This window comes from Barbus barbus (genome assembly GCF_936440315.1).
Source record: "Barbus barbus genome assembly, chromosome: 4".
Classification (NCBI taxonomy): domain Eukaryota; kingdom Metazoa; phylum Chordata; class Actinopteri; order Cypriniformes; family Cyprinidae; genus Barbus; species Barbus barbus.
The window spans coordinates 5,968,809-5,983,533 of NC_136732.1; the positions used below are offsets into that span (position 1 = coordinate 5,968,809).

Genomic DNA, 14,725 nt, shown 5'->3' on the forward strand with positions numbered 1-14,725 from the left:
AAGTGCATGATGTATTACGTGGTTAAAAGTTCCTGTTTTTCTTTGTGTATTGTGCTGGTCTCATTTGTTTCCCCTAAAGATTGTAAGTCATATTTTGCCTGATCATTTAAAGTAATATTAATGTCCATGTAAAGCACAGTGTTATTCTGCAAGTAAAGAAAAAAAAAGTGTTGGTGCCTCATTGTAAATATTAATATAAGACAGAAATTGGGATATGGATCCATTATCTACAAAATAATGTAATGTTTAAACATGTTAAACGTTCTTGTAGAAAGAAAAGCAATTATCAAAGAATATGGATTTTAAATTATCGCTATTTCTTAACGTATTTCCCTATAAATTAATTAAGCTGCAGCTTCCTGTCGCACATATCCGGCATATTCCTTGTGAAAAAGAAATATGCCGGATATGTGCTTTATTTTTGTATTGATTTTCATGAGGTTCTACAAGTCATCTGTTACAGAACGGAGGACACAAACGGTTAGCAGGTTCAGGTGAGTTTATTGAATGACTGAATGGTTGAGAGGTAAGCAGTGGTGATGAACCCGGGGCTGATATTCTGGAATTGACTGCGGTTCTCTTGATCTTTTACTTGCAGGTTCTCACGGGGAATCCAGGAGTGATCGGTGGCCACACACCCACACTGCAGCCTTGGGACAGGAACACGGAGATCTTGGAGCAGACTTGGAACAGGATCCTGGGAACAGGTAATATACACAACGACAGGTAAGTAGTATCACAGCAATAGTGCAAAGGCTTGTGAGCGCTTTAGAAGTCCTCTTCTCAAGAACGAGACCGGACATCTAGTGCTGGGTGGTGTGTGGCTTTATGCTAGGCGGTAATGAGGGACGTGATGCAGGACAGGTGAGTGTGATTAGAACTCAGGTGAATGTGATCGTTGTGATTGGGAGGTGGCAGAGCCTGGCATGTCTGTAACAATTCGGGGTACGCACGATCTCTCCTCTGGGCTGTATCCCTCCCAGTCGATGAGGTATTCTAGATGACCGCCTCGGCGTCGGGAGTCCAATATCTCCTTGATCTGGTAGATGGTTCCTTCCTCAAGGATTAATGGGAGAGGGGGCTCTGCCGGAGGGCCAGGCTCTGTGGAGAGAGGAACAGAGGGGTGATAAGGCTTCAATAATGAGACGTGAAAGGTAGGGTGGATCTTGTACCGGGGAGGGAGCTGAAGTTGGTAGGTGACAGGGTTAAGTTGTTTGACAATGGGGAAGGGACCAACAAATCTGGGACTTAGTTTCTTGCAGGGTAGGCACATCCTGATGTCCCTCGTAGATAGCCAGACCTTCTGACCAGGATGGTAAACGGGAGCTTCTGATCTACGAAGGTCCGCGGTCATTCTGCGCCTACGCACTGCCCGCTGAAGGTGGTGGTGAGCGGCGTCCCAGACCCTCTCGCTCTCCCGGAACCAGAAATCCACAGAAGGCACATCCGAGGGGTCACCTGACCAGGGGAACATTGGTGGCTGATAACAGAGTATGCACTGAAATGGGGTTAAACCAGTGGTAGGCTGGCGAAGGGAGTTCTGGGCATACTCGGCCCAGCCAATGAACTGGTTCCAGGAGTTCTGGTGGCCATGGCAGAAGGTTCGGAGGAAACGGGCCACCTCCTGGATCTTCCGTTCTGTCTGCCCGTTAGTTTGGGGATGGTAGCCCGATGAGAGACTGACGGCCACACCTAGGAGTTTGAAAAAGGATCTCCACACTCGAGAAATAAACTGGGGTCCACGATCCGAGACAATGTCTTCCGGGATCCCAAAGTAACGGAAGACGTGGTTGAACAATAATTCTGCTGTAGTTAAGGCGGTGGGCAGATTTCTGAGCGGGAGTAGCCGGCAGGCCTTGGAGAATCTGTCGACAACGACTAGAATACAGGTGTTGCCGTCGGATGGAGGCAGATCCGTGACGAAGTCTACTCCTAGGTGCGACCAGGGGCGATTTGGAACGGGTAAAGGGAGGAGCTTGCCTGCTGGAAGTCGGCGAGGGTTCTTAGCCATGGCACAATCTGCACAACCTTGAACGAACCTCCAAACATCCCTGGCCATGTTGGGCCACCAGAAGCGGTCTCGAAGCAGCGAGAGGGTGTTGTTGGCCCCTGGGTGGCCAGTGCCCAGAGATGTGTGAGCAGAGTGAATTAGCAGGGTGCGTTGGGACCTGGGGATGTATTGTAGTTCCGGAGGACAGCCCAGCGGCGGATTCGTGGGAACATTGGTGGAGGGAGCTGATTCGATGTCCCATTGGATGGGGCAGACAAATATCTGCTTAGGGAGCACGGGTTCAGGGTTTTCAAGGTTATCCTCCTGGGTGTCAAATTGGCGTGAAAGGGCGTCAGCCTTTACGTTCTTGGATCCAGGGCGGTATGAGATGGAGAAGTTGAACCGTGTGAAGAAGAGTGCCCACCGGGCCTGATGGGGGTTTAGTCGTTTTGCTTCCCTGAGATATTGAAGGTTTTTGTGGTCGGTATAGACGGTGAATGGATGTTGGGCACCCTCCAACCAATGTCTCCACTCCTCTAGGGCTAGCTTGATGGCCAGAAGCTCCCTGTTGCCGATGTCATAGTTGCGCTCCGCCGGGCTGAGCTTACGGGAGAAGAAGGCACATGGATGGAGTCTGGATGGTGTCCCCTGCCGTTGGGATAGGACGGCGCCCACTCCTGACGTGGAGGCATCGACTTCTACAACGAACGGTTCCCTGGGGTCTGGGTGAATCAGGACTGGGGCCTTGGTGAATGCATCCTTTAATTCTCGGAAGGCTTGGGTGGCTGCTGGGGTCCAGATAAGGGCTTTAGGCTTTCCTTGGAGCAGGTTGGTGAGAGGGCTGGAAATGGTACTGTAGTTCTGAATGAACCGGCGGTAGAAGTTTGCAAACCCCAGGAAACGTTGGAGTCCCTTGATGGTATCAGCAGTGGGCCAATCCCAAATCGCCCTCACCTTCCCCTCGTCCATCTGGATACCACTGCTGCTGATGTTGTAGCCCAGAAACTGCACTGAGGGAAGATGAAAGGAGCATTTTTCCGCCTTGAGGAACAGATTATACTCCCTCAGGCGTTGGAGGACCTCCGCAACGTGGCGACGATGTTCGGCCATACTCCGAGAGTAGATAAGGATGTCGTCGATATACACCAATACAAACTTGTGAAGAAACTCCCGGAGCACCTCGTGCATAAAGTCCTGGAATACGGAGGGGGCGTTAGCTAGCCCATATGGCATGACGAGGTACTCATAGTGGCCAGTGGGTGTCACAAACGCGGTCTTCCATTCGTCCCCCACACGTATTCGGATTAGGTTGTAGGCGCTGCGGAGGTCCAGCTTGGTAAAGACAGTGGCACCTCGGAGATGTTCTAAAGCCGCTGGGACGAGGGGAAGTGGGTACCGGAACTTAACGGTAATTTGGTTAAGGGCTCGGTAGTCAATACAGGGCCGTAGCCCGCCGTCCTTCTTGGCTACGAAGAAGAAGCTCGATGAGGCAGGGGACGTGGAAGGGCGGATATAGCCTTGCTTGAGAGCCTCTTCAATGTACTCCTCCATGGCCTTCTGCTCAGGAATTGAAAGGGGATAGATGCGGCCGCGGGGCACTGACTCACCCGGATGGAGGTCTATGGCGCAATCCCTGGGACGGTGAGGTGGTAACTGTGAGGCTTTCTTGGGGCAAAAGACATCGTGGAAACTGCGGTAACAGGCAGGTATGTCTACCGATTTCTTTTCAGGGGGACTTTCAATAGACGTGGAATTCACTGCTAATCGGCCTGGTGGTGCAGAGGTTGGTCTGGGGACTTCCGGGAAGCATTGATCAAAGCAGGGAGTTCCCCATTTGAGTACCTCCCCACTTTGCCAGGAGATGGTGGGTTCATGCTGAAGGAACCACGGCCTGCCTAGAATGATGTCTACGGTGGAGCCCTCTAGGACTAATAGGCAGATATGTTCCGTTTGTAAGGCTCCCACTTGCAGTCGTATGGGCACGGACCTGTGACCAGTGACCGATTGGATCTGGTAACTCTGCGGTGTGGCGGTGGTGGTGAGGTGGAGCTGGCGGCAGAGGTTGCCCGAGATGAAGTTTCCTGCGGACCCGGTGTCGAGTAAGGCAGTGGCTGGAAGAGAGCATTTTGGGCCGGTGAGGAGAACCTTTATTGTCAGGGGTTTGATGTTTGAAATGTCTGTAGAGATCGCACTCACCCCCAGACGAGGTGGTCTTGTGGGACAGGTGGAGCAAAGATGTCCCCTTTCTCCGCAGTACAAGCAAAGGCCCTGGGCGAATCGGCGGGAACGTTCTTGGGCAGAGAGGCGGTAAGTATCGACCTGCATGGGTTCGTGGGTTACCTCCTGAGGACGCTGTTCGGCCAGGCGAAAGGGAAACGAGCTGCGGCGGCAAGAGTCGGAGGATAATTCAGCCAGACAAGAGGTCATTCGAGAGGCACAGCGGATTGAATGTTGGATGAGACTCTCCAAGCCGAGAGAGTCATCGAACGCAGCCAATTGCAGGCGAAGATGGGGTTCCAAACCTTGTCGATAGGCGGCGAGGAGAGCACACTCGTTCCATCCGCTGGCTGCCGCGAAAGTTCTGAACTGCAGGGCATACTCCTTGATGGGTAATGAACTCTAGCATAAGCTATAGAGCTGATCGCTGATCGAGGCGTCATAGACGGGCTTCCCAAAGACTTCCCGGAAATGTTGTATGAACGCCTGGGATGACTGAGTGACGTTACCGCCTTGTGCCCAGATGGTCTCCGCCCAACGAAGCGCCTGACCTCGGAGATGGGTGATAATGAAAGCGATCTTGGACTTCTCGGTAGGGTACAGGTGAGGCTGAAGTTCAAATGAGAGGGAACATTGCAAAAGGAACCCATTGCACTCCTCCGCCGAGCTGGAGTAGGGCGCTGGTTCGGCCATGGGGGTGGAGACCGTCGAAGGAGCGCTGATGCCAGAAGCGACCGCTGGAGCAGATGATGGTGCGGAGGTGAGGGTTTGTTTTAATAACTCCACCAATTCCTGGAAGGGGTCTGATGAACTCATGGTGGAGATGCCTGTTATGGTCCGGTCTTCTGTTACAGAACGGAGGACACAAACGGTTAGCAGGTTCAGGTGAGTTTATTGAATGACTGAATGGTTGAGAGGTAAGCAGTGGTGATGAACCCGGGGCTGATATTCAGGAATTGACTGCGGTTCTCTTGATCTTTTACTTGCAGGTTCTCACGGGGAATCCAGGAGTGATCGGTGGCCACACACCCACACTGCAGCCTTGGGACAGGAACACGGAGATCTTGGAGCAGACTTGGAACAGGATCCTGGGAACAGGTAATATACACAACGACAGGTAAGTAGTATCACAGCAATAGTGCAAAGGCTTGTGAGCGCTTTAGAAGTCCTCTTCTCAAGAATGAGACCGGACATCTAGTGCTGGGTGGTGTGTGGCTTTATGCTAGGCGGTAATGAGGGACGTGATGCAGGACAGGTGAGTGTGATTAGAACTCAGGTGAATGTGATCGTTGTGATTGGGAGGTGGCAGAGCCTGGCATGTCTGTAACATCATCGACCTGTAAACAATGCAGGGAAAAATGGTGAAAAAAATAATTGGGTTAATAATGCATATATTACATATTAAATAACATCAGAATCAGAATGAGATTTATTGGCCAAGTATGTTTACACATACAAGGAATTTGTTGTAGTGACAGAAGCTGCACAGTGCAACAGAGAGACAGCAACAGGACAGGACACAGGTAATAAAAACAAAACAACAAGAAATAGCCAATAACCAATGTACAAACCAGCCCAAAAAAAATAAAACATATATATAATATAGACAACAATGTATGTACAGGTCAAGTATGTGCAAATTAGAAATTATAAAAATAAAATAAGTGAGTGTGGTGAATGGATAATGAATTAGTTGTGTGTTCCACGTTTATTATTGAGTGTTCATGAGATGGATTGACTGAGGGAAGAAACTGTTCCTGTGTCTGGTCGTTCTGGTGCTCAGAGCTCTGTAGCATCGACCAGACGGTAACAATTCAAAGAGGGAGTGTGCTGGATGTGAGTGGTCCAGAGTGATTTTGCCAGCCCTTTTGCTCACTCTGGATGAGTACAGTTCTTGGAGAGTGGGGAGGGTTGTACCAATGATTCGCTCAGCAGTCCGGACCACCCTCCGTACATATTTACTTTAAAATGTTTTATTTAGTTAGAAAACATTAAGTATCCCAGAATGGTACAATAACACAGAAAATAAGAGCAAGCTGTAAATATTATAAAATAATGCTATCTTTCGACACTAATTTTGATCAAATAAAACACTGACTAAGCTACCAATAATAGGTTACACACCATGTGTTTGAAAATAACTGGGGAGAATAAAATTCACGGCTTATTTTGTCGAACTATCTATCTAAACTATCATTAAATACTAAAATAGGCTATTCGTGTGTTGGTGTAACTTATTAAAACCTGGTAATTTTCAGGAATCGCTTTAATAAAATTAATAACCTTACTCAAGTGTCCGATGTTGCTACTTGCTAGCAGTTTTATAATGTTGGAAATTATTACTGTACACACCGCTACAAAACAAATGTTCATCCAAACAGCAGGTGGCACTGTCTGAAAAAACGATAGTTCTGGGAGTGCAGGTCTGAGCGTGCAGTTGGGCCTCCGGGCCTGCAGCTTCACCCTACTCGATAGCTGTAATATCCTCGCTCCAGTGCAGCAGGTGGCAGTAACTTCAGCTCGCCCGAAACCCTCCAGAAAAACCCACGAAGAAAACAAAAACGAAAGTAAAACACAGATCGCAAGAGAAAGCGTTGCTCGTTGGATTTGATCCATGCCATGTCCTAGAAAACATTTTTATAGACACAACTTTAACACAGACGCTACTAATTTTAACTCTCGCGGACATTGTTTTTGTATATTTAATCCAATCCGTCTGAGAGATATGAGAATTAATTGATATCAAGCTACAGGCCTAAAGCACAGAACAATGAGCGTTTCATATTCTTATAAATGCTCTTCTTAGTGGACAAGACTGCAAGTAAGTTTTTAAAAAGGGGTTATTGAAAGCGAATTGTGTTTCTGGAGGTGTTTCTGTATTTCCGCTTCTGTTGTATGCTGTCGTTGCTGTGATGCGAAACCAAAAGTATCTTTAAACCAGCCATTTCTCATCAAGATCATTTAGTTATTCTACATGGCAGTGCATTTGTTTGTTACTCACTTTATTTTCTAGTGTTTTTTGTTGCTGTTGCTGCTAACTCAACATATTGATTGATCTGATTAATATCCATCATCTCCAGGTCATACTGAACAGCAGATTGTTGTCTCATTAGTGCTGATCAATGACAGTTTAGCTGCAGTATGTCAGAGGAGCGAGGAAAGATGAGTCTCTCACAGAAACAGAGGTAAGACTGAGTCTGCTTTCATCATTTTAAACACTGCTGGAGTTTCTCATGTTTGCTGTAAAAAACTAAACCTTCACAAACTTTACTTTATATTTACAAATGCTTTGCAGAACTTCATAACTTCCTCATTAAAAAATAACAAAAAATATTTAAAAATAGCCAGTAGATGATAAATATCTGAGAACTGAAAATCAACATCATCATTTACAATCTAATCCAATTTACAGTCTCTCTTCAGCACTGGGTATGTAGATAATTAAATTATTCCATAAGATACATATTATTCCTGTTTATTAAAATCAGGGATTTTGGTTTACACTTATTTTCAGACATTAAAACATGATTGCACACTTAATTCATATGGGGTCATATGATGTTTTTAAATGCTTACATTTTCCTTTAGTGTGTAATGTATCTGTTTGTGTAAGATCTTCAAAGTTACAAAGGTCATAGTCTCCTGCAAATATTTCTGTGAAGGACTGGAGAGAAAGTGTGTCGATATAAAACACAGATGGACCTCCTGTAGTAAAGTCTTCTCTCTTTGTGTCATTAGTGTAAGATCAGGATCACATGTGTCCAGCTCTGTGTCTGTGAAGAGTGACCGGTCAAAGGGTAAAGGACCAAACTTCAGTGAAGAAACAACATCACAAACCAAACGGTATTTGATGTGTTTCTTATTTCTGTTTACACACAGACTGTGTCAGAATGTGTATCAGTGAATAATTATTATAAAACTTATAGTTAAAAAATGTATCAAAGTATTCTTTTTCTCTTTTCTAAAAACGTTTACAAGATATTTTGGTCATATTTGTCCTAAAAACACAGTATTTTGATTTATTTTATTTACTATCAGGCTTCAGTATGACACATTAGATCCAGATTTACAGTCTCACAGGAACCACAAGAATTTTACAAACAGTCTCCTGCAGATCTTCCAGGTAATAAAACACATTTTCAAGAATATTTAATAATTATAAACAAATATGTTATTGAAATAAGAGTGTGACGGAGCTTTTATTTCTAATTTCTCTTTTTAAGAACCCATAAAATAAGAATGAAAACCTATTATTAATATTATTATTATTATTAATATTTACAGCTAATTAACGTTTGTCTCAGCTTTATTTATTATGAATATTTTTAATTACTGAATAAATAATTTTGACCAAATATAGATGAAGAGTTTTTTTTCTGTCATTGATTTTCTTTGTCTTTGTAGGATCTTGAGAGCAAAATAATCAAATTTCTGAAGAAAGAACTGGAAAAGTTTAAGAAAATATTACAAAAAGAGGACTTGCAAAACTTCGTAAAGGATTTTAATGAGAATAGATCCAGTATCAAAGAAGCAGCTCTTGATCTCACGCTCTACTTCCTGAGAGAGATGAAGCAAGATGAAGCTGCTGATACTCTAGAAGGTAAGAAACTCATGACCATCTGTCAGAGTGTCATTTATAAATGTAGGAGAGAAAATAAGATTAAAAATATCTGTATTTTTGTTTCTGTTTAGATGAGCTGTTCATCATTCATCAGCTAAAATGTAGCCTAAAGAAGAAGTATCAATGTGTGTTTGAAGGAATTGCAAAGCAAGGTGACTCCACACTTCTGAATAACATCTACACAGATCTCTATATCACTCAGGGTTGTAGTGAACAGGTCAATACTGAACATGAGGTAAGACAGATTGAAGTTACTTCCAGGCATCATGAATCACAGGAGATACAGGTTGAGTGCAAAAATTTATTTGAAGCACCTGAACAAGACAAGCAGATCAGAACTGTACTGACAAAAGGAGTTGCTGGCATCGGAAAATCAGTCTCTGTGCAGAAGTTTGTTCTGGATTGGGTCGAAGGAAAAGAAAATCATGATATCCGCTTCATATTTCCACTTCCATTTAGAGAGATGAACTTAAAGGAGCAAGAAAAACTAAGTTTGATGGACCTTATAACTCAGTTTTTCCCAGAGACAAAAGGACTGAACCTTACAAGAAGGAACCAAAACGTCCTGTTCATTCTTGATGGTTTGGATGAATTTCGTCTTCCTCTAAACTTCAATGGTAATGACACATGGTCTGATGTATCATCACCAGTCTCTCTGGATGTTCTCCTAACAAACCTCATCAAGGGAAATCTGCTTCCTTCTGCTCTCATCTGGATCACCACCAGACCAGCAGCTGCCAGTAAGATTCCTCCTGACTGTATCGACCGGCTGACAGAGATACGAGGATTCAATGATGCACAAAAGGAGGAGTATTTCAGAAAAAGATTCATGGATGAGAATCAGGCCAAAGAAATCATTGATCATGTTAAACAATCAAAGAGTCTCTTTATCATGTGCCACATCCCAGTCTTCTGCTGGATTTCAGCCACTGTTCTCCAGAACATTTTAGAGGAGAAAAGAAATAATGATGTGAAAAATAATCAGGATGAAGATGCCTCCAAAACACTGCAGGAATCAAATACTGAAGACACTCCCAAGACTCTGACACAAATGTACACACACTTCCTCAGATTTCAGATCCAGCAGAGCAGACGAAAGTATGATGGAGTATATACACCAGATGTTTCCTGGGATAAAGATGCCTTCTTTTCACTGGGGAAACTGGCATTTCATCAGCTGGAAAGAAACAATGTGATCTTCTATGACACAGATCTGGAAGCCTGTGGTATTGACGTCTATAAGGCATCGGTGTACTCAGGCATGTGTACCCAGATCTTTAAGGAGGAAATAGGGATCGTTTTGGGTACCATGTACTGCTTCGTTCACTTGAGCATTCAAGAGTTTATTGCAGCCCTTTATGCACATCTGTTTCTAGACATCAACAAGAAATATGTGTTTGATCAAGACTCTACAGAACAGGACAACAAAAATAAAACCATGTTTGATTTGCTGAAGACTACAGTGGGCAAGGTGCTTGAGAGTGGCAGTGGTTATCTGGACCTTTTCCCTCGCTTTCTTCTTGGAATGTCATTCCAATCCAAAAAAAACATGATTGATTTTCTCAAGACTGCAGTGGACAAGACACTCGAGAGTGACAATGGACATCTGGACCTTTTCCTTCGCTTCCTCCTTGGTTTGTCACTCCAGTCCAATCAGCAACTCTTACAGGGTCTGTTGACACAGGACGACGCCAATGACCAGAGCAAAAAGGAAATAGTTCAGTACATAAAACAGAAAATTACAGGTAATCTGTCTCCAGAGAGATCCATCAATCTGTTCTACTGTCTGAATGAACTGAACGACCAAACTCTGGTGAAAGAGATTCAGACCCACCTTAGCAAAGGAAGTCTCTCATCTGCTGATCTTTCACCTGCCCAGTGGTCTGCTTTGGCCTTTGTGTTGTTGACATCAGAAGAGGAGCTGGAGGAGTTTGAACTTCAGAAATTCAAGAAATCAGACGAGTGTCTCATTAGACTATCGGCAGTCATCAAAACCTCTAAAAGAGCTCTGTAAGTTATTTAATATATTTTGTCATGTTTTGTTCTCATCTTAAAATTGCATTTATCTATATTGTTACATAGCAGGTTTGGACACCCCTGATATGTAGTGAGTATTAACCATATACCAATTATCAGTATAAATCTCTTTTAGGGTTAAAATTGTAAAACTTTTTAGTCCTTCGGAATTAAAACAGTGCAATGTTTTTTATTAGATTCACATGTGTTTTATGTTAAAATTTCTCTTTTCAGCAAAACAAGCTGTTTAGTTAGCTGCAGAAGAAGCACATCATGTTATTATAAAACACATTGTGTCAGATAGTTGTTTTTGCTCTAATATGCAGTTCAGCTTCTTAAACTTCTGGTATAAAGGATATATACTCTTGCATAACCTCCATGCATAAATGATTAACCTCCAGATTTTCCACCTCAAGACACTCAAGATAATAGAGCAGCACTTTTAAATGTATAACTCATTGCCATTAATGATATAAACATATTATTAATTTACATATTTTAGGTTTTATTCAAGCATGCTAGTTTGTTTTATCTAGGAAATTTTAATCAATAAAATTCCAATATATATGCAGTATATTTACTGCTCATGTAAAAATAATAATGCTCATGTACTGCTCATGTAAAAATATTTGATATAAATTTAATTTTTGTATTTAACAAATATATTACATGTATCTAATTCTGTGATTTGACTTATTTCTCTTGTAGGCTAAATGATTGTGACTTAACAGACAAAAGCTGTCCAGCTCTGGCTACAGTTCTTGGATCAGATACAAGTCTGAAAGAGCTGAACATGAGCAATAATGATCTGCAGGATTCAGGAGTGAAGCTGCTCTGCACTGGACTGAAGAATATAAATTGCAAATTAGAGATACTGAGGTAAGTTTTGTGACAATCCCTAGTGTTTGGTTAGAATTCAGATCCATCTGTTAACATGGACCTAGATAATTTGCCACAGAATTGAGGACAGAACTGCTTCAGCTCAGTGAAATTTGTAGGCCTGTGCTTCCCAAACCTGTCCTGGAGGTCCCCCTGCCCTGCACATTTTGTATGCCTCCCTTATCAGAAACACCCTATTCATGGCCGTTTCTCAATACCAAGTTCGCAGAGTCTGGACTTCCGTCCTTTCGAGTTTGGACTTGCCAAGTTCGACTCAGAAGAACGAACTCTCGAGGACGGGAGGACGAACTGAATTCTGGGTTATGGCCCGAATCAAGTCCGCACAAGTCACCTCTCGATGCATCCTCGGTAAAAGGGGCGGATCAAGAACACATCCGGGGATTTGAACTGGACTTGGCTAGATGTGAACTTTGAATTGGAACAGTACTTGGGCAGCGACTGATGACGTTTCACAAGTCCACAAGAACACAAGTACAGACAAGTACGCATATTGAGAAACGGCCCATGTCTTGCAGCCTCTACTAATGAGCTGATGAGTTGAATCAGGTGTGTTAGATAAGGGAGACATACAAAATGCGCAGGGCTAGGGGTCCTCCAGGACAGGTTTGGGAAGCACTGTTGTAGGCTTCAATTCCAGCATGAACTCTACATTCCAGGTCCTACCACAACATTTCAATGTGGCTTGCGATTGGACTTATGTTAGGCCATTTCAAAACTTTAATTTTCTTGTTTTTCAACCATTTTGAGGTTGTTTATTTAGATGAAAAACTTTCTCACCTGTAGAGTTTTAGTATAATTGAAATCATGTACTGCATTTTTAATTACTTTATAATGTTTTGTATATTAATACAATGCAATAAAATACAATATTTATTTGTAAAGCACACTTCAAACTTTTTTGTCAGCCAAACCCCTTTGACCTAAATTATTTACTTTAGTACCTCCTGAGATTTTAAGCAAATATTTCAATAATTTAATGGCACATTTGCATGTGTAACTTTAAAAACATTTATTTTTATCAGTTGTAAAATTTCAGTAATATTTAAGTAATACTATCGTTACTATTGTTATTGTTAATACAAATTATAAATATTCATATTACTACAATTTATAATGTATAAAAGAATTTCCACAATATTTTTTTTAATAAAGGGTTTCCCAAAAAGATAATTATTTTTCTACATTTAAGATTTTACAATTATATGACATTTGTATAAACCTGTAACATTTCTTTGCAAAACCTTTTTAATAATTTTTTTTTTTTTATTAATTCACTAATGGTATACACTCATAGGCATATTATGTACTGTATAGGGTGACCACCTGGCAATAGATCTGTTGAGAGACAGCAGATGTGATTTTGCGGGACAATGTGGGACACGTGTGAGACAGATACATTTACTACAGTTACGCTATGTACGCTATGATGTAAGATGGCGCCGGTGAGATCGGCTGCCGTCACGACTGCTCCGACCAAACCTTGTCTTCTTTTGCTATTTTTTCGTATTGTAAACCATAATCACCGGTTTCTTTTTGTAAGATGGCCATTCTTACATACGACAGGGCCACTCTTATTTCTATTGGTGCACAATGCACTCACCTTTCGCCGTTTTTGAACCCGGACCCATCCTGGCCGAGCGAGATCCTGAGAAGGAACAAAGGACGCGACCCGTACCGGCGTCCTCGAGGGAAACGAGCCGGCGTCAGGAACAGGCTGAGGGCACGCGCACACCGCGCTCCCTTAAGCCGGGCTCACACTGTGCAATTTTTAAAAGTCTCTTGCGATTTTTGCTTGTCACACTGTACGAACATGATCCCCATGTCAGACTGTAGGATCTCAGTTGTCTTAATGTCAGACTGTACGACAGTCAAGACGCGATAAAAACGGATGTCCTCAAGAAGACTTGTCCGGAGTTTTACGTCATCAATACGTGACCCGCGTTCTCTCGCTATAATGGTAGCTAGCAAACAACAGCAACGTGTAGCATTAGTTTTATTAATTACATGCCTTGATGTAAAAAAAAAAAAAAAAACGAAAAAGACGACGTGTGTGGAGCAAGTCATGGCTGGGCAAAAGAGGACTTTATGGACTTCCAGTTCTACAGAGCGAACTTGAGGTAATTTTGTTATTCGAGTTTAAACATCCTGCCCCTTAATAAATAAACTTTAAGTAAACTTTACTTTGTACATATATTGTTTTTACAAATAACGAAGTTGAAGTTTGAAGTTGTCGCGCTAATTGCGTCATCAGGTTCAGTGCTCCTATTGGTTCTTGGTTTGACGGTCGTCGTAGGAGATGTCACACTGCAGGAAACTTGAGGAAAGTGTCTGAAATCTTCTGACACTGCCAGAATTTAATCGGAGGAAAAAATTGATCGCAACGGCCATTAATCGGCTGTCGGTGAACATGTCAAACCAGCGATCTAGACAACCGATTTTAGCCTAGGATTATAGGAATCTTTTAGGATTTTCAAAATTTGTCTCAGACGACCAAATCGTGGCCAAAATCGCACAGTGTGAGCCGGGCTTAAGTTATCTACACTGTATTACAATATGATGAAATATGATATCAAGCACCACTGATCTTTTTGTTTTCATGTAAACATATTAATAGCCGCAAAAATGTTCTTCAAGGAACTTACATACATTACAGTGAAACGAAATACTTCATGACACAATAACAGTGATATTTTTAAAATTTTGCGGGTTTTGCCCTTTGATTGGTGCGAAATGCATTCTGGCATACCTAGCTGCCTCAAGTTCGCACAAGTCACATCTGGATGCATTCTTGATAAAAGCGAACTTGAGGTAATTTTGTTATTCGAGTTTAAAAATCCTGCCCCTTAATAAATCAACTTTAAGTAAACTTTACTTTGTACATATATTGTTTTTACAAATAATGAATGGTTTGAAGTTGTCGCGCTAATTGCGTCATCAAGTTCAGTGCTCCTATTGGTTCTTGGTTTGACGGTCGTCGTAAG

The 14,725-nt window shown here is 42.6% G+C and overlaps 1 protein-coding gene and 1 long non-coding RNA gene across 5 annotated transcripts in view; one reads left to right on the forward strand and one right to left on the reverse strand.

Moving 5' to 3' along the window:
- The window catches only part of LOC306867355, a 1,261,287-nt gene that overhangs the window by 1,164,990 nt on the left and 81,572 nt on the right, over positions 1 to 14,725 (reverse strand). The gene's annotated exons all lie outside the window — the stretch shown is intronic.
- Positions 6,744 to 14,725, forward strand: part of LOC306866595 (NACHT, LRR and PYD domains-containing protein 3-like) — an 89,979-nt gene continuing 81,997 nt past the window's right edge. For all 4 annotated transcript variants that reach the window (XR_013783950.1, XM_079411852.1, XM_079411853.1 and 1 more), the window contains exons 1-7: positions 6,744 to 7,028; positions 7,288 to 7,392; positions 7,946 to 8,050; positions 8,246 to 8,330; positions 8,612 to 8,807; positions 8,900 to 10,838; positions 11,553 to 11,723. Coding sequence is in view for 3 of the 4 variants with exons in the window: in XM_079411852.1 (XP_079267978.1) it covers positions 7,349 to 7,392; positions 7,946 to 8,050; positions 8,246 to 8,330; positions 8,612 to 8,807; positions 8,900 to 10,838; positions 11,553 to 11,723 (2,540 nt within the window). In the remaining variant the exon portion in view is untranslated. The remainder of the gene's footprint in view (positions 7,029 to 7,287; positions 7,393 to 7,945; positions 8,051 to 8,245; positions 8,331 to 8,611; positions 8,808 to 8,899; positions 10,839 to 11,552; positions 11,724 to 14,725) is intronic.